At 43.7% G+C, this 26,271-nt stretch overlaps 1 protein-coding gene across 1 annotated transcript in view; it reads right to left on the bottom strand.

Moving 5' to 3' along the window:
- Window positions 1-15,261, bottom strand: part of LOC110528579 (acid-sensing ion channel 1B) — a 337,502-nt gene extending 322,241 nt beyond the window's left edge. The window contains exon 1 of the mRNA XM_036984198.2: window positions 13,696-15,261. Coding sequence (XP_036840093.1) covers window positions 13,696-14,063 — 368 coding nt within the window. The 5' untranslated portion in view covers window positions 14,064-15,261. The remainder of the gene's footprint in view (window positions 1-13,695) is intronic.
- Window positions 15,262-26,271: the final 11,010 nt, after the last annotated feature.

The raw sequence follows: 26,271 nt of genomic DNA, 5'->3' as shown, positions 1-26,271 counted from the left end.
TCTCAGGATCTATCCAACATATTTCAGGAGTGTAGCACCAAAGGGTCTCCAGTCCCAATGTTTTGCAGAAAAGATGTCATTCCTGTAGAAAGACCCACCCACTTCCCTGTATCTTCATCCATTTCCCTGTATAAAGCTCCATCCATTTCCCTGTATAAAGCTCCATCCATTTCCCTGTATAAAGCTCCATCCATTTCCCTGTATAAAGCTCCCTCCATTTCCCTGGATCTCCATCCATTTCCCTGTAGAAAGCTCCATTGATTTCCCTGGATCTCCATCCATTTCCCTGTATAAAGCTCCATCCATTTCCCTGTATAAAGCTCCCTCCATTTCCCTGGCTCTCCATCCATTTCCCTGTAGAAAGCTCCATTGATTTCCCTGGATCTCCATCCATTTCCCTGTAGAAAGCTCCATCGATTTCCCTGGATCTCCATCCATTTCCCTGTAGAAAGCTCCATCCATTTCCCTGGATCTCCATCCCTTTCCCTGTAGAAAGCCCCATCCATTTCCCTGGATCTCCATCCCTTTCCCTGTAGAAAGCCCCATCCATTTCCCTGGATCTCCATCCCTTTCCCTGTAGAAAGCCCCATCCATTTCCCTGGATCTCCATCCCTTTCCCTGTAGAAAGCCCCATCCATTTCCCTGGATCTCCATCCATTTCCCTGTAGAAAGCTCCATCCATTTCCCTGGATCTCCATCCATTTCCATGTCGAAGGCTCATTCCATTTCCCTGTAGAAAGCCCCATCCATTTCCCTGGATCTCCATACATTTCCCTGTAGAAAGCTCCATCCATTTCCCTGGATCTCCAGAGGAGACAAAGTTTGTTTTCTCCAGGAGCAGTTTAGAGTCTGAAATTGTTTCCATTCATGTTGCGACAGTCAATGTTCACTCAGAGAAATCCGTCCAGGAACTGGGAATGGATCGTGAATGCTCAATTGCTGCTGGTAGATCCAGCCACTGAGTAGAGCTTGTTTGAAAGCCAATTTTAGCGTTTTCGACAAGGCACATCTGTACCAAAAGTGTCCAAAAAAATAATCCAACCTTTACTCCATTAACGGAGGCAGTTACAACACGTGTGCTTAAACTATGTTTACAAAGCAGCTGGTATAATTTTGGTACTAAGCACACACGCACACACACACAGACACACACACACACACACACACACACACACACACACTTTAATGTAATCAAATAAAGGTGAAATAAAAATAAAATTGTGGATACCACTGTCCACAAGCTACTTTAGGTATAACCGTAACCCAAGATCCTCACACCTTTCAAAGGTATCAGTACGAGGCCTGCCTGTCCTCCTGCCACTACCAACCCCCAACACCTCTGTTCACACACACAGCTACTAATTAACCTTCATTAACACTTGCCTGGGATATGTGGTACCAAATGGGTTTGAACCAATGTGGGTCTCCTGCACACCAATATACGGTGTTAGCCCACTGACCTAAAGCCTAGAAATGACCTTGTAGAGGTGACACCAGTGTTCTGGGGTCAGGCAAGGTTACTGATGGAGAGCGAGAGCCTAGTTCACCGAACCACCTCCGTTAAACATGCGCTACAATGTCACTCACTACTTTGAAGTGGATGATTAGACGCATCAGATAAATCCAAGCCACAGGAAGGTCAGACCTGTCGGTCCTCTATGCTACAGTGCTACAGAGACGAGCTGTGTTTCACGTAGCCAGTGGAGGGCAGATAGCTTAGCATCACAGAGTCTCGACCAGACACACACAGGTACTAATGACCCTTCATTAACACTAGCATCCCCACCCACCAGGTAGGCGGTCCATTTCAAAGCCATAATAACAATTAGTAAATACATACATCCAAATAAAAAGTGGCAAATGCCAATATACACAATAAGAATTATCATACAGAATTGCGTATATTTGTGTTTGGATCCCGGGAAGGAACAGAAAACACAACAAAACCTCCTCAAGAAGACTGGTTAAAGTGAATAAGGACGACAATTGTATGGCACTCAGGTGACATAATTATTTCACATGCAAAATCCCACTGAGATATCATAAAAGCAATTTTGTGGGTGAACTTCAATTATGTAAAACCACCGAAGTGAAAATAGATTTACGTGATTAAATGCAGAAAACATTTGAAAATGTTCCTAATACAGAGTTTTAGAGAGTTTATCCGGTTTCCCGTGTTCAAGAATGTAAATTGTGGAATCATTCCAACAAAGCAACATTCTAAAAACATTATTTCAACAAAACAATCATTACAATGACTGAACGAATGCTCTCTCTCTAACACTGATCTAATTTTAACTACTGTACCAGCGCTAAAGTGTTGAACAGTCTGAAGTCTTATTTCAGTCTTGTAATGAGTGATTCATTGTTGTTCATGGCCAGTCCTCTTCTGGCTGTGCCGGGTGGAGATTATAACAGAACGTGGCCATAGTATTAGTCATATTAATAATAGTCATATTTCAGAGTAATAAAGTCATATTTCAGAGTAATCAGTTTGCACTACAGCATAACAGAGGATTATGTCACATCATAGTTTAATCAAGTAATTACATACAGTGCCTTGCGAAAGTATTCGGCCCCCTTGAACTTTACGACCTTTTGCCACATTTCAGGCTTCAAACATAAAGATATAAAACTGTATTTTTTTGTGAAGAATCAACAACAAGTGGGACACAATAATGAAGCGGAACGACATTTATTGGATATTTCAAACTTTTTTAACAAATCAAAAACTGAAAAATTGGGCGTGCAAAATTATTCAGCCCCCTTAAGTTAATACTTTGTAGCGCCACCTTTTGCTGCGATTACAGCTGTAAGTCGCTTGGGGTATGTCTCTATCAGTTTTGCACATCGAGAGACTGACATTTTTTCCCATTCCTCCTTGCAAAACAGCTCGAGCTCAGTGAGGTTGGATGGAGAGCATTTGTGAACAGCAGTTTTCAGTTCTTTCCACAGATTCTCGATTGGATTCAGGTCTGGACTTTGACTTGGCCATTCTAACACCTGGATATGTTTATTTTTGAACCATTCCATTGTAGATTTTGCTTTATGTTTTGGATCATTGTCTTGTTGGAAGACAAATCTCTGTCCCAGTCTCAGGTCTTTTGCAGACTCCATCAGGTTTTCTTCCAGAATGGTCCTGTATTTGGCTCCATCCATCTTCCCATCAATTTAACCATCTTCCCTGTCCCTGCTGAAGAAAAGCAGGCCCAAACCATGATGCTGCCACCATCATGTTTGACAGTGGGGATGGTGTGTTCAGCTGTGTTGCTTTTACGCCAAACATAACGTTTTGCATTGTTGCCAAAAAGTTCCATTTTGGTTTCATCTGACCAGAGCACCTTCTTCCACATGTTTGGTGTGTCTCCCAGGTGGCTTGTGGCAAACTTTAAACGACACTTTTTATGGATATCTTTAAGAAATGGCTTTCTTCTTGCCACTCTTCCATAAAGGCCAGATTTGTGCAATATACGACTGATTGTTGTCCTATGGACAGTCTCCCACCTCAGCTGTAGATCTCTGCAGTTCATCCAGAGTGATCATGGGCCTCTTGGCTGCATCTCGATCAGTCTTCTCCTTGTATGAGCTGAAAGTTTAGAGGGACGGCCAGGTCTTGGTAGATTTGCAGTGGTCTGATACTCCTTCCATTTCAATATTATCGCTTGCACAGTGCTCCTTGGGATGTTTAAAGCTTGGGAAATCTTCTTGTATCCAAATCCGGCTTTAAACTTCTTCACAACAGTATCTCGGACCTGCCTGGTGTGTTCCTTGTTCTTCATGATGCTCTCTGCGCTTTTAACGGACCTCTGAAACTATCACAGTGCAGGTGCATTTATACGGAGACTTGATTACACACAGGTGGATTGTATTTATCATCATTAGTCATTTAGGTCAACATTGGATCATTCAGAGATCCTCACTGAACTTCTTGAGAGAGTTTGCTGCACTGAAAGTAAAGGGGCTGAATAATTTTGCACGCCCAATTTTTTAGTTTTTGATTTGTTAAAAAAGTTTGAAATATCCAATAAATGTTGTTCCACTTCATGATTGTGTCCCACTTGTTGTTGATTCTTCACAAAAAAATACAGTTTTATATCTTTATGTTTGAATCCTGAAATGTGGCAAAAGGTCGTAAAGTTCAAGGGGGCCGAATACTTTCGCAAGGCACTGTATCATGTACAGTATATCATATATATAACCTAATTCAAGTGTAGGAGTGTGCGTATACCACATAGGTTGCAAACAATGCAGCGAGTTGATAAATTCCTGTTGGTTCATTTACTGCAATTCTTAGAGATAACTTCAAAGTTCAGTTGATATGAGCAGGGATGAAAATTAAGCTAGCCCGCTAGCCTGTGGCTAGTAAAACATAACGTGTCCAACTAGCCCACTGGCTATTGAAATGTTGTATTTTAAAATATTGCATGGCACAGATTTTGGACCCAGTCTGTTAGTCTGGGAGGCCAGTGCCCAAAATCCGTAAAGCTACAATATATATTTTTTTCTGGGAGACATGACCAAATTCCCATACAAATGTGCGTTATAGATCTGTCACTCATTGAAAGCAGGTCTAATAAGCGGTAGATCTGTTCTATGTGCACTATTTCTATGATTCACGTTCCTAAGCTTCAAACAACTGAAAATACAATATATGGAAAAAACATTTCACAGCAGTTTAAATAGTACAATGATTCTTTACAAAATGGCTGGTTGTTTTGTCACATAAACTGACATTAGGAGAACTAATAGACATTTTAGCAAGCAGGAAATGTCAGCGTAATTTCTGCATAGTGCATCTTTAAGTTCCATCCCTGGTTCAGTGTTGCCAACTTAGTGACTTTGTCGCTGTATTTAGCGAGTATCAGACCCCTCTAGCGACACATTTTCAAAAAAGGGACTAGCGACAAATCTAGCGACTTTTTCTGGTGTAATTGGAGACAATTACATTGGAGACGTATCGTTCTTACTCTTCTCAACGAGCAGCGGGTGCTGCCGTGGGTCCCACCCCGACCCAAAGCACTCACAGGCGGCCCAGTCCTCGCGCAGCAGTCCCTCCCAGCTGCAGTCAGAGCAGGAGATGTTCACCACTCCGCGTCCAGACTGCAAATGAATTGCGCATGCGGGAAGCAGCCGCTGGCTAATCCCGCCCTGGCTTACATTTAGGGCAGGATGTAAATGTAAAAAAATTAAATAAAATGAAAAAATAAGTAACTCCGCCAGAGTGTCTATTTTCGGTCACTTTTGCCGGTCCCAAGCCCGGATAAAGGACAGTTGGAATTGTGACATAAAAAAAAAACAAGAATCGACAGAAGAAAGTTCATTTGTAGTTCTAAACATATTTAGGGTGTTTTTTACTCCCTTTTTGTCTCTCCCACGACGTTATTTCTCTCTCCTACAGCGTCAATCACAATTACATTCACATGGCCAATTATGCTAATTAGGCGATGATGTCATTTAGCGACTTCTAGCGACTTTTAGGACAGCCAATAGCTGCTTTCCTTACTGAGGAGTTGGCAACACTGCCCTGGTTATGAGTCAGAATACAGTGACGTTTTCAGGGTCAAGTCATGTGTTCAATGTCAGACTGTGAAATGAGAATCACTTCTCAGTCCTCAACAATCGCAGAAGGATAAGTCAGACATGGTCAGGGACCAATTAAAAAGCCCAGGAAAAAGCTTGGTTCTACAACTGTATACTTTTCAAGAAAATGCTACTTTAGCTTGATGTTATTTTCCATTAGCTACAGCAGTGTATTGGATCACTGCACTACTGCTGTGACAGTCGTGAAACCACACAGGACAGGGGTATATAACAACCATATTGGCTCCTAAACAGCCTACACTTCAAATTACTTTCGAATAACATTGCACATTTTCATTTTGTACATACAGTAATAGCCTAAACAAACCTTAACAAACCACAGGCCTGGGATCATCAACTAGATTCAGCTGCAGGCCGGGTTTTTCTTGAGCAGATGGTCGGGAGGCCTGAACATAATTACAAATAATTTCTAGACCGCAAGATCTACAAATATAACTTTTTAAATAATAATTTAAAACCTTTAAAATGTGTAAATAATCAGGTGTTTTTCTGTTATGCGTGGGAATACTTGAATAATAGTTTTCCCAAATTAAAATCACTTGGAGAAGATGTCCTAGCGCTATACAGTCCAACAATTCTTTTTTTATTTTTTTAAAAATTGCTCAGAAAACTTGGGGGTCCAAATGAAACCACCACCCAGTTGTCCAAGTAACCACCGCCATAGGCCAAGTAACCACCGCCATAGGCCAAGTAACCACCGCCATAGGCCAAGTAACCACCGCCATAGGCCAAGTAACCACCGCCATAGGCCAAGTAACCACCGCCATAGGCCAAGTAACCACCGCCATAGGCCAAGTGACCACCGCCATAGGCCAAGTGACCACCGCCATAGGCCAAGTGACGACCGAGAAAATGTAAACAGGCTTTACAACTTTACATTGTGGTTCAAACATGAACATAGTTAAGATATGGCTCAACTGCTGCGCATACGGCCTCGCATCAATACCTCGTCATGGTTCTCATCTCCATAATTGCAAAACGCCTTCGTGCGACGTACTGTATTCCTAATTGAATTGTACCCAGTGTCCAACCAAGCGTCTTATAGCAACACAGAGCTGCCAGGAGAGCACTTAAGACCCTGTGTTGTTGCTCAGCTAGAGTAGAGCTGGGACGATAACCCAAAACTACTGACACTGACAGCGCCCTCCTCTTACCAAAGCATTTTGCTTAGGTCAGTTACTTTCAGTGATTTTGCTACACAATGTCCCAGCAGATTTTTTGGGGTTCTAAAACCATTTTTTGGTCCACAGTAGTAGCCTATGCATTATGTTGATTCCTGCTATGAAAGCGTCTGCCCTGTTTGTCAGTCGTCTGCTGTGTGAGCGAGCCACTCTTCTTCCTCCCTCTCCCCACTGTGTTCATGGAGGAGGGAGAGATGCATTCTGAGAAGCACAAGTATTATAACCGTCGCTCAAAATGCTATTGCGGAACAAAGGCCGTTTTTTTTTAAAAGCCGCTACTGTTGTTTATAGAGCAAAGAAATATCTGGGTCGACCAATCAAATGGTCAAAATGTTAAAACGTGTGTTTTTCCATATAGACACACCCTATGTTTGAATAAAGTAAACTATATGTGGGCTACTGATTTAAGCACTGTGATTAAAAATGAAGATACAAATGACTAAAGTGTGAGCCAGAGAACAAATATAGCCTAACCAGAGGAAGAAAAGAAAACGACCCGACCCTCCGTCTCCTCCTGCTGCCCAGTGACCTTCTCAGATTCTGCCACTATGCTCCTGAAGTTGCCGGTAATAGGCGACACCAAAGGTGGGCAACCTTTTCCATTTGGAGTGCCAAGTGACTTCATTTACATTTCAGGCAAAGAAAAAATGACTTTGAGAAGCTTCACAGTGATGGTGAGTTAAGACAATCAGAAATAGTATCAGATCCCCAAATGGGCAAATGTATTAGTCTATATTTGCACGCAGGCCAGGTAGCCTAGGCCTACTTCTATGCGTAATCAGGTACATGTCCGTACTCAAGATTGACAGGAGTGCTCCAAACAAAACACAATGAATAAATTGACAACTCGTAAACGGAATGAAATAAACAAAAACGTTCCATAGACAAACAAACACTGGCAATAGAATGGACTTAATGAAGAGCTCAGTGACTTTCAACGTGGCCCCTTAGTTCCAGTGAAGGGAAATCTTAACACTACAGCATACAGAAATGGTTTGTCAACATGGGTGTGGAAGAACTTGATTGGCCTGCACAGAGCCCTGACCTAAACCCCATCAAACACCTTTGGGATTAATTGGAACGTCGACTGCGAGCCAGGCCTAATCGACCAACATCAGTGCCTGACCTCACTAATGCTCTTGTTGCTGAATGGAAGCAAGTCCCCGCAGCAATGTTCCAACATCTAGTGGAACGCCTTCCCAGAAGAGTGGAGGCTGTTATTGCAGCAAAGGGGGGGACCAACTCCATATTAATGTCCATGATTTTGGAATGAGATGTTCAACGAGCAGGTGTCCACATACTTTTGGTAGTGTAGTATATGTGTGGATTCTTTTTATATTGACTTGCCACTGATCTACTCTCCCTAAAGCAATCACAGCTCTCTCTGTAAGTGGGGAGGGAGGAAGTTAAATTGGATTACAAGCCACAAGCACTTTAATTTTCAGACGCCGCTAACGGTTAGGATAGCTAGAGGAATGAAGGAGAGAGCATCTGCATCGTCTCTCTCTCTCTCTCTCTCTCTCTCTGTCCACCTCAGGGGAGGGGGATGAGTAAAATAGATATACAGTGCCTTCGGAAAGTATTCAGACCCCTTGACTTCTTCCGCATTTTGTTACGTTACAACCTTATTCTAAAATAGATAAAATAAATACAAATCCTCAGCGTTCTACACACAATACCCCATAATGACATCACAATACCCGAAAATGACATCACAATACCCCATAATGACATCACAATACCCCATAATGACATCACACTACCCCATAATGACATCACACTACCCCATAATGACATCACAATACCCCATAATGACATCACAATACCCCATAATGACATCACACTACCCCATAATGGCATCACACTACCCCATAATGACATCACATTACCCCATAATGACATCACAATACCCCATAATGACAAACCAAAAACAGGTTGTTAGAAATCTTTGAAAATGTGTTAAAAATAAAAAACAGAAATACTTTATTTACATACAGTAAGTATTCAGACCCTTTGATATGAGACTCAATGTTGAGCTCAGGTGCATCCTGTTTCCATTGATCATCCTTGAGAAGTTTCTACAACTTGATTGGAGTCCACCTGTGGTATATTAAATTGATTGGACATGATTTGGAAACAGCTGTATATATAAGGTTCCACAGTTGACAGTGCATGTCAGAGCAAACACCAAGCCATGAGGTGGAAGGAATTGTCCGTAGAGCTCCGAGACAGGATTGTGTTGAGGCACAGATCTGGGGAATGGTAACAAAACATTTCTGCAGTATTGAAGGTACCGAAGAACACAGTGGCCCCCATCATTATAAATGGAAGAAGTTTGCAACCACCAAGACTTTTCCTAGAGCTGGCAACCCCGCCAAACTGAGCAATTGGGGGAGAAGGGCCTTGGTCAGGGAGGTGACCAAGAATCCAATGGTCACTTTGACAGAACCCTAGAGGTTCTGTGGAGATGTGAGAAACTTCCAGAAGGACAACCATCTCTGCAGCACTCCACCAATCAGGCCTCTATGGTTGTGGCCAGACGGAAGCCACTCCTCAGTAAAAGGCACATGACAGCCCACTTGGAGTTTGCCAAAAGGCACCTAAAGACATTCAGACCATGAGAAACAATATTATCTCCTGATGAAACCAAGATTGAACAATTTGGCCTGAATACCAAGTGTCACGTCTGGAGGACACCTGGCACCATCCCTATGCTGATGGCAGCATCATGCTGTGGGGATGTTTTTCAGCGGCAGGCACTGGGAGACTAGTCAGAAAGATTAACGGAGCAAAGTACAGAGAGATCCTTGATGAAAACCTGTTCCAGAGAGCTCAGGACCTCAGACTGGGGTAAAGGTTCACCATCCAACAGGACAACGACCCTAAGCACACAGCCAAGACAATGCAGGAGTGGCTTCAAGACAAGTCTCTGAATGCCCTTGAGTGACCTAGCCAGAGCCCGGACTTGAACCCGGTCTGACATCTCTAGAGAGACCTGAACATAGCTGTGCAGCACCCCATCCAACCTGACAGAGCTTGAGAGGATCTGCAGCGAACAATGGGAGAAACTCCCCAAATACAGATGTGCCAAGCTTGTAAAGTCTCACCCAACAATACTCAAGGCTGTAATCACTTCCAAAGGTGCTTCAACCAAGTACTGAGTAACGGGTCTGAATACTTATATAAATGGTATATTTTTATTTACTTAAATGCACTGTAAAATTAAGCTTTAAAACTGCAAAGTCTTCTCTGCCAAAATGTGCAGAAATGCAGGATATTAGCTTTAAAGCTACAACAACGAGAAATATCTATAGCCCCATGATGAAATGTGAAGAATTGCAGGGAAACTGCTAAATGTTCTCTCCGATGCCAAGATGCGGGCCTTTAAAACGTTCCTGCAGGGACTTGGTTAATCCGGCCATGTATTGCCGAAGTCATATTAAAACTTATTGTATTCTATTTTTTTTTTATCTAACTCAAGTTGTGTTCTGATAATGAGAGGGTCTGTTCCGGTTTTCTTCTGGTGAAAGAGAGGAGGACCAAAATGCAGCGTGGTTATCTTTATACATCTTTAATGAAACATGAACAATATACAAAAACAAGAACCGTGAAAAACCGAAACAGCCCTATCTGGTGCAACAAACACAGAGACAGGAACAACCACCCACGAAACACTCAAAGAATATGGCAATGATAAACACCTGCCTCTGATTGAGAACCACTCTAGGCAACCATAGACTTTCCTAGACAACTCTACTAAACACAACCCCATAAATCTAATAAACCCATAGACAAGACAAGACACATAAATCACCCATGTCACACCCTGGCCTGACCAAAATAATAAAGAAAACACAAAATACTAAGGCCAGGGCGTGACAGGGTCCCTTATGAATTTTGAGAAAGTTTGAGAACCACTGGCCTAGACGACACCTGAATACATGCTATCAACCTGCTATGACAAAGAGCATAGACAAAACATACGCAGTCATCAAAACCTTGAATCATTTTTACAATCATATAGGCCTAATCACATTTGCATAGAATTAGGAAGCAAATTAGGTGAGAAATGATTTGTGTCAGCAAAAGAATAGTCGATGACCCTAGCAGCACATGACAGCTTCTATTATGGAAGCAGCTCTTTCTCCCATTAAATCATCCTCTAATTAGATGCACTATCAACTGGATTGAGTCCAATTGTTCTACACTGTGAAGCCTGACTTCAGGCTTCCTCTTTTTTGAGGAGAGCATTGAGTATGCTTTTACTGTAGGTTCAGGATTTCGATGAATCTGTGTCCAGGAAACCAGCCCAAAGGGATTCGACAGAGGGGTAGAGAGTCTTCTCCTGAGACAGTACTGGAGCTCATCGCCCCATGTTGCTGCCTCAGACAGGCATCTAGCCTTCCATGGAGGAGGAGGAGGAGGAGGAGGAAGGTCACAGCTGTTAGTTGACTGGGTATTTGATAGACAAATATAGGAGCGACACAATTAACGTTTTGACACAGCTTTCCCACCAAACTGACAGTTCATTTCTTCTCGTCTTCTAAAGAGACCCCCTCACACACACACTGACTCCCCCACTCTCTCTCACACACACACACACACACACACACACACACACACACACACACACACACACACACACACACACACACACACACACACACACACACACACACACACGCCCCCACTCAGACCTTAGCAGAAGGACTTGATGTGTCCACAGCCAGACAGTCCAGGGGGAAACTCAGAGGAAGGGAGGTATAGCGAGTCTGTTTTATTCAGCACAACAACACTGTGGTCCCATTCCAAATGGCACCCTGTTTCCTATGTAGTTCACTACTTTTGACCAAGGCCCATAGGGCTTCATCGGGATCTGCACTATGTAGGGAATAGGGTGGCATTTGGTGAGTAGCCCGTTGTTTCACAAACACCACTAATTAAAGGTCTGGCATAAAGGCTTATTTATCACACAGCTTACCAGACATTGGTTAATTACTTCTGCTTGTCATCCCTCCCTCTCTTTGAGGTTGATGTGACTTTCTACACTCTCTCATCCCTCTGCTCTCTCTCTCTCTCTCTCTCTCTCTCTCATCCCTCTGTTCTCTCTCTCTCTGTTCTCTGGTCTCTCTCTCTCTCTCTCATCCCTCTGTTCTCTGGGCTCTTTCTCCTCTCTCTCTCTCTCTCTCTCTCTCTCTCTCTCTCTCTGATTGTCTCTCTTCTCTCTCTGCCTCCAGCTAATTTAGAGGGGCCACTGCTGCTGTTCTCCGCTTACCTTTCTCATTTTATACACAACCACTTGGTTTTCATGTTTGTGCAACAACGCTTGTTTTTCAGCAGGTAATGAACTGACAGACGGGACTGGGAGGAGCTCTGTAAAACTGATGCAGACAAATAGGAGATTAGTTTTCTAAAGCAAAGAGGTTTCCTTCCTTGCTTAGGCCTCCCTTGAAGGATTGTATTATAGCTGAGACGTACAAACATCTGCGACCAAGCAATATAATACATTCAACATTTCTCCCAGGCTAGCAGTAATGTGAACATCGAGAGGTCACAGAGACAGAGAGAGAGAGATCACAGGGAGAGAAAAGAGATCACAGGGAGAGAAAAGAGATCACAGCGAGAGAGAGAGAGATCACAGCGAGAGAGAGATCACAGGGAGAGAGAGAGAGATCACAGCGAGAGAGAGATCACAGGGAGAGAGAGAGAGATCACAGCAAGAGATAGAGAGATCACAGCGAGAGAGAGATCACAGCGAGAGAGAGAGACAGACAGACAGACAGTTCTGTATGAATATTGAGATAGCATGTGTAAAATCCTTACATGCAGTCTGCTACCACAGAGGAATGTGTTCTAACAGGGCCTTAAGCAAAACAGCTGTGTGGATCAATACGCTAAAATACACATGAAGTGATTGACATACAGATCCAGCCATATGGGACTACATCGCTGCTATACAGATGAATGGTTAAAGCAGAGCCTGGCTCACATCACGTTTAGTAGCATAGAATGAGATTACTTCAGTATTTCTCCATCTGTATGTATCATGTCTAATCTGCACTGTATCATCCACACATGATATATAGGGTGGGTATCATATGATTCACAGAGCATATATTATTACATGAGCATATAGTTGGTCTAATAATGGCTTCATACAATCTTTATGCTCCAGTTTATTCATGTCTTATTTATGAAATGTATCATAAATAGTATAATCCTCTCTTTCCTCAAACCCTGTGTTGCCGACGTGAGCCATATCTGGGTTAGAAGTACAACAGGCTTTAAAATGTTTTTAAAGCCGGTCTCCACCATGTTGTTTGTGCACAGTGGCAGGATAGTACCAGGCAGGTTAAGTTGATCAAAATGTAAGTAGTGTGCTCACTTCCAGATAACTTGACATTTCTACAAAGTAGCGTACATTAGTTATGTTACATGACCCTAAATATCAGTAAGGTTTCAACAGAAATCACTATGAAAACCTGAATGAACATTACTAACTTGACAACTTTATAACTTTCTTTGCCTTGTACTCTTTTGAGCTATCTTGTGGGGAAAAAGACTGAGGCTAGTATAAAACCTGCATATGTGTTGGATAAACATGAGAAGAACATGAACGGACAGTAAGACACAGCTAATGTTGCACAATGTGTGTGCCCAGTAAACACCGGACAGACATCCATGTCTCAAAACCATGTTATGTCACATGATGAAAGCAGATGGGGAAACTGAAGCTGCACAAGCTCTGGTGGGCGGGTGGAGCTGTATGCTAATGAAAAATGAAAAGTTACGGGGAATTAGTCTACTGCCTTTACTATGGTAGAAACTCCTGATGCAAATGATTGTACCCATGCAATCTCATGTAGACAAACAGTCACACACAAATAAACAAAAAACACTTATCCCCACAAACCTTCCATTGAGTAGTGAAAGGAGCTCCCCTGCATGGTACAGATCGTTGCGCGTCACCCTGCCGAAGCGAAAAGAGTTCAGGTTGCAGAAGGTGACAGCGGGGAATATCATCAGCGGGGTCACTATCTCGTCCAGCTTGGTAACGTGAGGGTACTGGAAGTAGAACTGAACCCGGTCCACACACACCAACACCAGGAACCCCAGAGATGCCAGGAAGAACAAGATCCACAGGCACCGCTTGATGCACATCCGTTCGTAGGTGAACAGGTGCGAGATGCCGTGCAGTGTGGACCTGCTGGCGAAAACTTCGATAGGCACCGGTGGCTTGAAGGAGTCCACCATCTCTTCTGACTCCGCGTTGAGATCCATGACGAGGCTATGTGGTATCAGTGTGAAGGGGGAGAATGGGAAAGTACTAGCTGCGAAGGGAACGCTATTAACACTAGAGAAGGAAGGAGGGTACCAACTGTGAGTATGTGAGTTCACGCCCTTCTACACATGGATGTATATGTTCCTCATCCAGGCCGTATGAAATGTTGCGTCACTGAATCCCCCCCAAAATAACACCATCTATCTAGGCTACCGGTACATTCTTCGGATTATTTGACAAGAAACTCTACTATTTCGTGCACAATTTCCCTTCAGACGGTTAATGTAATAACTCAAACATATGTCCAATATAGTCCCATATTTACGCGCATAGGTAGATGCCAATATATTCTCTCCCCATATACTTCAGGAGCGATTCCCGCAACACAAGTTGGTGTCTCTTACAGGCATGCAAAAGAAAAACGCACAGCAAGAACTGAATGTATTGGTGTCAGGAGATGGTTCAGGAGCGGTTTAACCATATGCAAATGGCATAAAACAAACGCTGTTTCTCGGGAGACGCTGCTAGTTATATGCCCATATAACACGCTGCGTTCCTTCCCGCCGGCTCCCACTTGTACAAACCTCAAAAAACCATTGCCAATGAAGCCTGCTCTGGCCGTTTTAGTACAGATCATGCAGTTGCATCCTGTCAAATAGCGGGAACTCTACGAGAGACTGTCTTGTTAGATTCCCGGTGAGAAAACAGTGAGCGGGCGCTTCGGTCAGGCATCAACCGCATACAAGCTGCCTTGCATCCTCTCTCAGGAACAGCACCTACTACAACAATGCAATCATCATAAACTCCCCCTTTTTACTGGGATAAGAGGAAACACGATTTAGGATGAAAAAGGTCTGAATTAAATCATGCGTAGGCTAATAATCAGCTAAATGTGTAATTCCAACTCCAACACATTAGGGGGTGAAACGCAGAGGGAACCTCGGAAGCTGTCGACCGAAAACAGCGTTTCCCTGATCGATTAACTTGGATGTCCGAATAGGAGGAGAGCATGGATAGGATGGCACGTGTTTTACATCGGGTGACGAAGTCGGTTGGAAAATACAGACATTTAAGACCCGCACGAGTCTCGGACTGATTCTTGCCTGTCATTAAAAACCACGGCAGCCTGTATCAAAATCACCAACATGTGTGTGTGTTGTTTGTAAGCAACATTCATCAGCGGTAGAAAACAGGGACAGTGTCGCTGAGGCAAGAAGGTAGTGATGGTTCGAACGAACGGTTCATTTTGAACAGTTCTTTTTGGTGAACCTTCGGCAACCGAATCGCATCGGTGAAAGAGCCGTTCATTTGGCCCCCTGATTTGCAGACTGCTACTACTATTTATTTTCAGCTCATAACAACGTTTTTCTGCAGATAAGTTACACAATAATTATCTAAAGAGGGTGAATCCTCACTGCAGAAACAATACATAGTGGGGAGAGCACGTCAATCTGGTTTACGCTCATTTTTTTACAGTGCAAAAAAAAAACGTCGGCTTGTATTCCTCATTTGTCTTGGCAAAAATGTATTTTGTGTATGTACACCCTGAACGATGGTCTGAACAGTCTCAGAAACGGATTGTTAGTAAACGAGGTGTCTGTCTGCGGACAAAACTGTTACACATGTCAAAATAATAGAATAGGCTACCCACCCACCTATCGACAAAAGTGGTGTAAAGTAATTATGTAAAAATATTTCAAGTACGACTTTAGTCGTTTTTTGGGGTATCTGTATTTTACTATTTATATTTTTGACAACTTTTACTTTTATTCCACTACATTCCTACAGAAAATAATGTACTTTCTACTCCGTACATTTCCCCTGACACCCAAAAGTACTGAATTAATTAAATGAATACAATTTTATTTTCGTGTCAAATCGCCATTTGGCAACCCATCCCTTACGGGATTAATTTACACGTAAACAAACATTACAATGATTCACTATGGTAATTAAATGATCATTCTTCTTCCGGTGTTCTCTGCATTGCGCATCGCATGAAGAGTGAAAAAACATCTATACATAATAATAAATAAGGTTATCCAAAAAAGAATTACGCATGCCGTTTTGGGGTGGCAGGGTAGCCTAGTGGTTAGAGCGTTGGAAGTTCAAATCCCCGAGCTGACAAGGTAAAAATCTGTCGTTCTGCCCCTAAACAGGCAGTTAACCCACTGTTTCTAGGCCGTCATTGAAAATAAGAGTTTGTTCTTAACTGACTTGCCTAGTTAATTAAAGGTCTAAAAAAATACATACCATGTAAAGAAAATATAGAAACAGAAGTCCCTTGATCCCAGTCTGGCACAAAGAGAATATTCATATGGGAGACAAGCCAATACACATGTACCATGTACATAGATCAATATTTTTACTATTTCCTCATTTAATTATCTTTTATTCCAGGCTTTATTTAAATATTCCGCAAACAGAAAAACATTTAAATTTCTCCTCATCACTCAGCCACATAATGCCAATACTAGTTACGTTATGAATGTTTAGCAGGACAGGAAAATGGTCTAATTCTGATCTGACAGACTCACTAAACACAAATGCTTTGTTTGTAAATGATGTCTTTGTTTGTAAATGAGTGTTGGAGTGTGCCCCTGTCTATCAATACATTTAAAAAACAAGACATTTGTGCTGTCTGGTCTGCTTAATATAAGGAATTTGAAATGATTTATACTTTTACTTTTAATACTTAAGTATATTTTAGCAAATACTTTTAAAAAATGTTCTCAAGTTGTATTTTACTGGGTAACTTTCACTTTCACTTGAGTCATTTTCTATGAAAGGTATCTTTACTTTTACTCAAGTATGACAACTGGGTACTTTTTCCACCACTGTTCGGCAACACCCAAGCCTAAGGAAACGGGACCCAAATAATATATCTCATTCTGAAACATTATCAATACTTTTTGATTAGATTGGAATGTAGCCTAACATCCAAATATTGAAGGGAAAGATGCGAAGAGGAGACAGGCTACCCTATAGTGTTGCAGACTGTCAAAGCATTTAGAGAAACGTACTGCCATGAGCCAAGGGTACTCACCCATGAAATTGCTGATAATGCTCTGTGATCCCCATTTGTTTTAGTATTGGCTGTGTGTGACTAGTATGTGTTGTAGTCATCTATTATCTATATCATTTATCATGTATTGAAAGTCTACTGTATGTTGGTAACTTGAGCAGTGTTTTCAATCCAGTACCATTATGAGAATTCTGCGTAGATGCAGCTATGTTGGAAATTAGTTCTGGAATTGTAGGATCCCAGAATGATGGTGTCTCTCAGTTCCAATAGGGAAATGCATTCTAGAATGTGTCGTTTCATTCATACAATCTGTTGGGAGAAACCATTTCTGTATTTAGTATATTCAAGATTATAGTCTACTCTGTGTGCATATTGCCTTTTGATAGAAAGACACACAAGTAATTCACAGGGAGCTGAAAAGTGTCACGGTTAGTTCTGGAGTACAGCTGTTACTGTTTGGCCGTCTGTTGCTGATACCTGGCATGGCGAGCAGAACACTGTTTAATATTTCATTGGGATGACAGTGTTAAGCCAGAGTGGCATGGCATGGGATGGCTTTTCAAATGTTGATGGGAGTTGAGCACAGGCATAGGATTGACTCAGGGAGTCATTTCTGCCAGGATATGCGTGCCGATTGGCCTCACCATCGGTCAGAAAGAGAAGAGAGAGAGAGTGGGTGTAGGAGAAAGAAAGTAGGGAGTGACAGAGAGAAAAAGAGAGAGAGGGCAGAGTGAGAGAGAAGAGAGAGAGAAGAGAGAGAGAGAGAGAGCAGAGAGAGAGAAAAAGAGGGCAGAAAGAGAGAGGGAGCGAGAGAAGAGAGAGAGGGAAGAGAGAGAGAAAAATAGGGCAGAAAGAGAGAGAGGAGAGAGAGAGAACGAAGAGAGAGAGGGGGCAGAGAGAGAGAGAGAGAGAGAGAGAGAGAGAGAGAAGGCTATAGTGTGCCAACTCCCTGGGACCTGGCAGCCTTCCAGAGAGATGAATAGACAGACTCTAGGCCTTCTGTTAGTGCAGTTAGTCTTCAGACTCTAGGCCTTCTACTAGTCCAGTCTCTGTGTAGTCAGTTTTCAGACTCTAGCACCTCTCGTACCTCTCTTTACAGTCAGGTCGTACCTCTCGCTACAGCCATGTCGTACCTCTCTCTACAGCCAGGTCGTACCTCTCGCTACAGCCATGTCGTACCTCTCGCTACAGTCAGGTCGTACCTCTCTCTACAGCCAGGTCGTACCTCTCGCTACAGCCAGGTCGTACCTCTCTCTACAGCCAGGTCGTACCTCTCTATACAGCCAGGTCGTACCTCTCTCTACAGCCAGGTCGTACCTCTCTATATCAGTCAGGTCGTACCTCTCTCTATCAGCCAGGTCATACCTCTCTCTACAGCCTGGTCGTACCTCTCTCTATCAGCCAGGTCGTACCTCTCTCTACAGCCAGGTCGTACCTCTCTCTAGCAGCCAGGTCGTACCTCTCTCTACAGCCTGGTCGTACCTCTTTCTATCAGCCAGGTTGTACCTCTCTCTACAGCCTCTTCGTACCTCTCTCTATCAGCCAGGTCATACCTCTTTCTATCAGCCAGGTCATACCTCTCTCTACAGCCTCTTCGTATCTCTCTCTACAGCCTGGTCGTACCTCTCTCTATCAGCCAAGTCATACCTCTCTCTACAGCCAGGTCGTACCTCTAACTACAGCTTCTTCGTATCTCTCTCTACAGCCTGGTCGTACCTCTCTCTATCAGCCAAGTCATACCTCTCTCTATCAGCCAAGTCATACCTCTCTCTATCAGCCAAGTCATACCTCTCTCTACAGCCAGGTCGTACCTCTATCTACAGCCAGGTTGTACCTCTATCTACAGCCAGGTCGTACCTCACTCTACTGCCAGGTCGTACCTCTATCTACAGCCAGGTCGTACCTCTCTCTATTGCCAGGTCATACCTCTATCTACAGCCAGGTCGTACCTTTCTCTTCAGGCTTCAGGCACTCATTGACCTCATGTTGTTGCTAAGCTGTCCCCACTAACCCTCCCATTGATTTAACTGTGGAGCCTACACCTGCTTCCAAACAATTGTTGTCTTCGCACACGGACACACACACACACAAGATTGTCAGAGGGTTGGCTTGCTCCGTATACCTGGACAGATGGACTATTAGCTCTAATACCCACCTAGGTTCCCTGTGGATATGCTGAAAGGAAAGATTGGAGGATGGAGGTAACACTGACATTCAAGGACATCCTTAGGCCCTGTCCAGAAATGACCCCTAGACCTAGACTCCAGTCCCTGTAGAGGAGTTAGGGGAGACCTGGGTTGGTTGCCTTAACACTGACATTCAAGGACATCTTTAGGCCCTGTCCAGAAATTACCCCTAGACCTAGACTCCAGTCCCTGTAGAGGAGTTAGGGGAGACCTGGGTTGGTTGTCACACTTTTGACTAATTAGTGTATTTCTCAGCCCCAGTATTTCTTACAAGACTATTTTTTCGATATTAGGAGAAAGACCAAGGACTTGGGTTGAAATAGGAACCCTTTATCCTCATATCTTATTCTAACATGGAGTTATACATCGTCAAATACATTCTGTCCACTTGTGACAACCAGCCCCATAACGGGGTTTGTTGTAACACAATATGTGGTTGGTTGTCACAGTGTTTACCCATTCATTTTTTTCAGCAATAAATGAACCAATGTACAACGTTTTAGAAAAAAGTAAAGCGCTTGATTTGATCGAACAGTATTTATTTTCAAACCAAACAAAGTATTTGCTTTGAGATTGTAGCTCTTTACTCCACCCAAATCGTCATATCAATGGTTAATAAAAACGAACAGCAGTAACCATCTACCTAAATGACTACCGACCCGTAGCACTCACATCTGTAGCCATGAAATGCTTTGAAAGGCAGGTCATGGTTCACATCAACACCATCCTCCCAGACACCCTGGACCCACTCTAATTCACACACCGCCCCAACAGATACACAGATGACGCAATCTCTATTGCACTCCACAGTGCCCTTTCCCACCTGGATAATAGGAACACCTATGTGAGAATGCTGTTCATGGACTACAACTCAGCGTTCAACACCATAGTGGCCTCAAAGCTCATCACTAAGCTTAGGACCCTGGGACTAAACACCTCCCTCTGCATCTGGATCCTGGACTTCCTGACGGGCCGCCCCCAGGTGGTGAGGGTGGGCAACAACACGTCCGCCACGCTAATCCTCAACACTGGATCTCCCCAGGGGTGCATGCTCAGTCCCCTCCTGTACTCCATGCTCACTCATGAATGCATGGCCAGGCACAACTCCAACACCCAAGGCCTGATCACCGACGACGACGAGACAGCCTATAGGGAGGAGGTCAGAGACCTGGAAGTGTGGTGCTAGGACAACAACCTCTCCCTCAACCTCAACCTCAACAACCTCAACCTCTCCCTCAATGTCAAATGTCAAGAAGGAGCAAAGGAGCTGATCATAAACAACAGGAAACGGAGGGCCGAACAGACCCCCATTCGCGTCATACATCACTGGGGCCAAGCTTCCTTCCATCCAGGACCTCTATTCTAGGCGGTGTCAGAGGGAAGCCTAAAAAATGGTCAACCCAAGTCATAGACTGTTTTCTTTGCTACCGGTACCGGAGCGCCAAGTCTAGGTCCAAAAGGCTCCATAACAGCTTCTACCCGCTAGCCATAAGACTGCTGAACAGTTAATCAAATGCTGCTACTCGCTGTTTATTATCTATGCATAGTCACTTTACCCCTACCTACATGTACATATTACCTCGACTACACTGTACCCCTGCACATTGACTCTGTACCGGTACCCCCTGTATATAGCCTCCACATTGACTTGGTACCGGTACCCCCTGCATATAGTCTCCACACTGACTCTGTACCGGTACCCCCTGAATATAGCCTCCACATTGACTCTGTACTGGTACCCCCTGTATATAGTCTCCACATTGACTCTGTACTGGTACCCCCTGTATATAGCCTCCACATTGACTCTGTACTGGTACCCCCTGTATATAGCCTCCACACTGACTCTGTACCGGTACCCCCTGAATATAGCCTCCACATTGACTCTGTACTGGTACCCCCTGTATATAGTCTCCACATTGACTCTGTACTGGTACCCCCTGTATATAGCCTCCATATTGACTCTGTACCGGTACCCCCTGTATATAGCCTCCACATTGACTCTGTACCGGTACCCCTGTATGTAGCCTCCACATTGACTCTGTACCGGTACCCCCTGAATATAGCCTCCACATTGACTCTGTACCGGTACCCCCTGTATATAGCCTCCACATTGACTCTGTACCGGTACCCCCTGTGTATAGCCTCCACATTGACTCTGTACCGGCACCCCCTGTATATAGCCTCCACATTGACTCTGTACCGGTACCCCTGTATGTAGCCTCCACATTGACTCTGTACCGGTACCCCCTGAATATAGCCTCCACATTGACTCTGTACCGGTACCCCTGTATATAGCCTCCACATTGACTCTGTACCGGTACCCCCTGTGTATAGCCTCCACATTGACTCTGTACCGGTACCCCCTGTGTATAGCCTCCACATTGACTCTGTACCGGTACCCCCTGTATATAGCCTCCACATTGACTCTGTACCGTAACACCCTGTATATAGCCTCCACATTGACTCTGTACCTGTACCCCTGTATGTAGCCTCCACATTGACTCTGTACCGGTACCCCCTGAATATAGCCTCCACATTGACTCTGTACCGGTACCCCCTGTATATAGCCTCCACATTGACTCTGTACCGGTACCCCCCTGTATATAGCCTCCACATTGACTCTGTACCGGTACCCCTGTATGTAGCCTCCACATTGACTCTGTACCGGTACCCCCTGTATATAGCCTCCACATTGACTCTGTACCGGTACCCCCTGTATATAACCTCCACATTGACTCTGTACCGGTACCCCCTGTATATAGCCTCCACATTGACTCTGTACCGTAACACCCTGTATATAGCCTCCACATTGACTCTGTACCGGTACCCCCTGTGTATAGCCTCCACATTGACTCTGTACCGGTACCCCCTGTATATAGCCTCCACATTGACTCTGTACCGGTACCCCCTGTATATAGCCTCCACATTGACTCTGTACCGTAACACCCTGTATATAGCCTCCACATTGACTCTGTACCGGTACCCCTGTATGTAGCCTCCACATTGACTCTGTACCGGTACCCCCTGAATATAGCCTCCACATTGACTCTGTACCGGTACCCCCTGTATATAGCCTCCACATTGACTCTGTACCGTAATACCCTGTATATAGCCTCCACATTGACTCTGTACCGGTACCCCCTGTATATTGCCTCCACATTGACTCTGTACCGGTACCCCCCTGTATATAGCCTCCACATTGACTCTGTACCGGTACCCCCTTGTATATAGCCTCCACATTGACTCTGTACCGTAATACCCTGTATATAGCCTCCACATTGACTCTGTACCGGTACCCCCTGTATATAGCCTCCACATTGACTCTGTACCGTAATACCCTGTATATAGCCTCCACATTGACTCTGTACCGGTACCCCCTGTATATAGCCTCCACATTGACTCTGTACCGTAATACCCTGTATATAGCCTCCACATTGACTCTGTACCGGTACCCCCTGTATATAGCCTCCACATTGACTCTGTACCGGTACCCCCTGTATATAGCCTCCACATTGACTCTGTACCGTAATACCCTGTATATAGCCTCCACATTGACTCTGTACCGGTACCCCCTGTATATAGCCTCCACATTGACTCTGTACCGTAATACCCTGTATATAGCCTCCACATTGACTCTGTACCGTAATACCCTGTATATAGCCTCCACATTGACTCTGTACCGTAATACCCTGTATATAGCCTCCACATTGACTCTGTACCGTAATACCCTGTATATAACCTCCACATTGACTCTGTACCGGTACCCCCTGTATATAGCCTCCACATTGACTCTGTACCGTAATACCCTGTATATAGCCTCCACATTGACTCTGTACCGTAATACTCTGTATATAGCCTCCACATTGACTCTGTACCGGTACCCCCCTGTATATAGCCTCCACATTGACTCTGTACCGTAATACCCTGTATATAGTCTCGTTATTGTTATTTTATGGTGTTACTTTTTTGTGGGTTTTGACTGTAGTTTATTTAGTAAATATTTTCTTAACTCCTATTTTCTAAAAACGGAATTGTTGGTTAAGGGCTTGTAAGTCAGCATTTCACGGTGTTGTCTAGACCTGTTGTATTTGGTGCATGTGACAAATACAATTTGATTTGATCTGATATTTGGAGTAAAATGAAATCAACATTTGTGCTAACTACATTTTTGGTAAAAAGAAGGAATTGTTTTTTCAAACAGGAACAGGTGTGTGTGAGTGTGAGTGTGTGTGTGTGTGTGTTTGTGTGTGTGTGTGTAGGGAGTTCTTAAAGGTGAACTGCACTCACAGATTCAGTATGTGTTTCTTCCGGTGCTCATTGAGAAATGCAGGGCCATTACTGAAGGACAAACAAGAGTGGTCTTTGGGGTGTGGTTCAATGTGGGTGTTTCTTGGGTGTGTCTTTGCCATTCAATCACAACAAACACGCAAGGACAGCACTGGCAAAGCAGACACCCCTGCAGTCCCAGCAGGGCGAGGGGACCCAGAAGCTATGGGGGCCCCCCAGTGGTCGATGGCATATGGACACATAATAAGCCATGATACAAACATTTAGAATTACAGGAAGTTAGCTTTAAAATTGCAACATTTTCTCTCATGGCAAAATGTGAAGAAGAGCAGAAAATTAGCTCAGATTCTTGAAAGTCGGGACAATCATTGTCCAGCAGGGAAACGACATTTTTATAGCAACAAAAAAACTTCAGGATTTGTTGCATTATTTGAGCTTAAAGGGGAATTTTACAAGGGAAGAGATACATTTTTTACATTTTCAAAGTAGTTTAAATATGAGTCATTTCCATGTCAGCTCTATGCCTGGAGACGCCCTTGCCCGGAGAAAAAGATCCCAATTTCAAACTTTTCAAAAAAGGGTTCAAAATTCTAAAAATGGACAATAATGGATTGTCCATTAAAGTTCCCGCACAGTCAATATGAATGACCAAAACATCACCTATTATAATTGTACACTGCTAAAAAGCTCGGAATTGAAGAAATTGTCACTTTTCTCTCATCTCTAATTATCAGGAAGCCTGAAAGAACAGGCTGAGTGGGCGGGGATCTTATATTCATGAGTTCGCCTTGACAGACAGCGCTTTGAAACACCCTTGTGGTCGTTGCCGGGTAACAAGGTTAAATAATAGACCACATGTCATTCCAAGCCTAAATAGGAATACCTTGTCAGTATGCCGCAACCCATTTTTCTCTGCAAAATGCTGTCAGGGTCAACAGAGCTGGTCATGGACTGTTGGATATCAGACAAACAGCTGAAATACACAATTGTATTTCTATTGTTTTGTAACTAAATGCAGAATACAGATCACTGATGCACTTCTTCACAACACATTAGTAAAGCCTGAGTCGTCTTACAAGCTTAGACATAAGGAAATGTACATGAACCTCACTCGAGAGGCCCCTGATCCATTGTTAATGATGGTACAGCATCTGTCTTCAAGACTAGTGTCCTGGCAAGACCCATGGAATGTTCTCCCCAATTGATAAAGCAACTTCACTCTAAATGTGCACTACACACGCGTGACTTGACAGTCATTATCGGTGCAGCCTGTCCACCCCGGAATGAAAAGCAGCCACTGCTGTTGAATGTCTTCATTCTTCTGAAAATAGTGTACCATTAAATGAACACTATGTCATCCGGGTCACAACACAGTGTGCTTTCTATGGATAAAAAGGGGTTAGTTACCAGTATTGTTCTGCCACGTTCTGTTTTAGATACTGTATTTTACGGTTTATAAACAAAGCCGTATGATGTGCACATGTGATGACGGTTTTAAGACCTTACATATTTAAATGAGTTAAGATTATAAGACGCTACCAAAGAAGAAGATGCATAATGCATTTTTATGTAACCTTTATTTATCGAGACACGTCAATTAAGAACAAATTCCCATTTACAGTGACGGCCTACTAAGAGGCAAAAGGCCTCCTGCGGGGACAGGGGGCTGGGATAAAAAAAAAAAAATGTTGGAAAAAACACACATCACGACAAGAAAGACACCACAACACTACATGAAGAGAGACCTATGACAACAACACAACATGGCAGCAGAACATGACAACACAGCATGGTAGCAATACAACATGACAACAACACGGTAGCAACACAACATGACAACAACACGGTAGCAACACAACATGGCAGCAGCACAACATGGTAACAGCACAAACATGGTAAGAACATTCTTGGGCACAGACAACAGCACAAAGGGCAAGAAGGTAGAGCCAACAATATATCACGCGAAGCAGCCACAACTGTCAGTAAGAGTGTCCACGAATGAGTCTTTGATTGAAGAGATGGAGATAAAACTGTCCAGTTTGAGTGTTTGTTGCAGCTCGTTCCAGTCGCTAGCTGCAGCGAACTGAAAAGAGGAGCGAACCAGGGATGTGTGTGCTTTGGGGACCTTTAATAGAATGTGACTGGCAGAACAAGTGTTGTATGTGGAGGATGAGGGCTACAGTAGATATCTCAGATAGGGGGGAGTGAGGCCTAAGAGGGATTTATAAATAAGCATCAACCAGTGGGTCTTGCACCGGGTATACAGAGGAGTATAGAGTGCCGCTTTGTTTCCTATAAGAACATCTAGCCGCCCGAGAGCCCCCTTACCTGCCGATCTATAAACTACTACATAGTCTAGCATGGTCATCTGAATCAGGGTTAGTTTGGCAGCTGGGGTGAAAGAGGAGCGATTACGATAGAGGAAACCAAGTCTAGATTTAACTTTAGCCTGTAGCTTTGATATGTGCTGAGAGAAGGACAGTGCACCGTCTAGGCATACTCCGAAGTACTTGTATGAGGTGACTACCTCAAGCTCTAAACCCTCAGAGGTAGTAATAACACCTGTAGTAAGAAGGGCATTCTTCTTACCAAACCACATGACCTTTGTTTTGGAGATGTTCAGAATAATGTTAAGGGCAGAGAAAGCTTGTTGGACACTAAGAAAGCTTTGTTGTAGAGTGTTCAACACAGAATTCGGGAGGGGCGAGC

Source organism: Oncorhynchus mykiss, chromosome 7 (assembly GCF_057628025.1).
Source record: "Oncorhynchus mykiss isolate SJ-2025 chromosome 7, ASM5762802v1, whole genome shotgun sequence".
NCBI lineage: Eukaryota > Metazoa > Chordata > Actinopteri > Salmoniformes > Salmonidae > Oncorhynchus > Oncorhynchus mykiss.
This window is presented reverse-complemented; position numbering and strand designations above follow the sequence as displayed.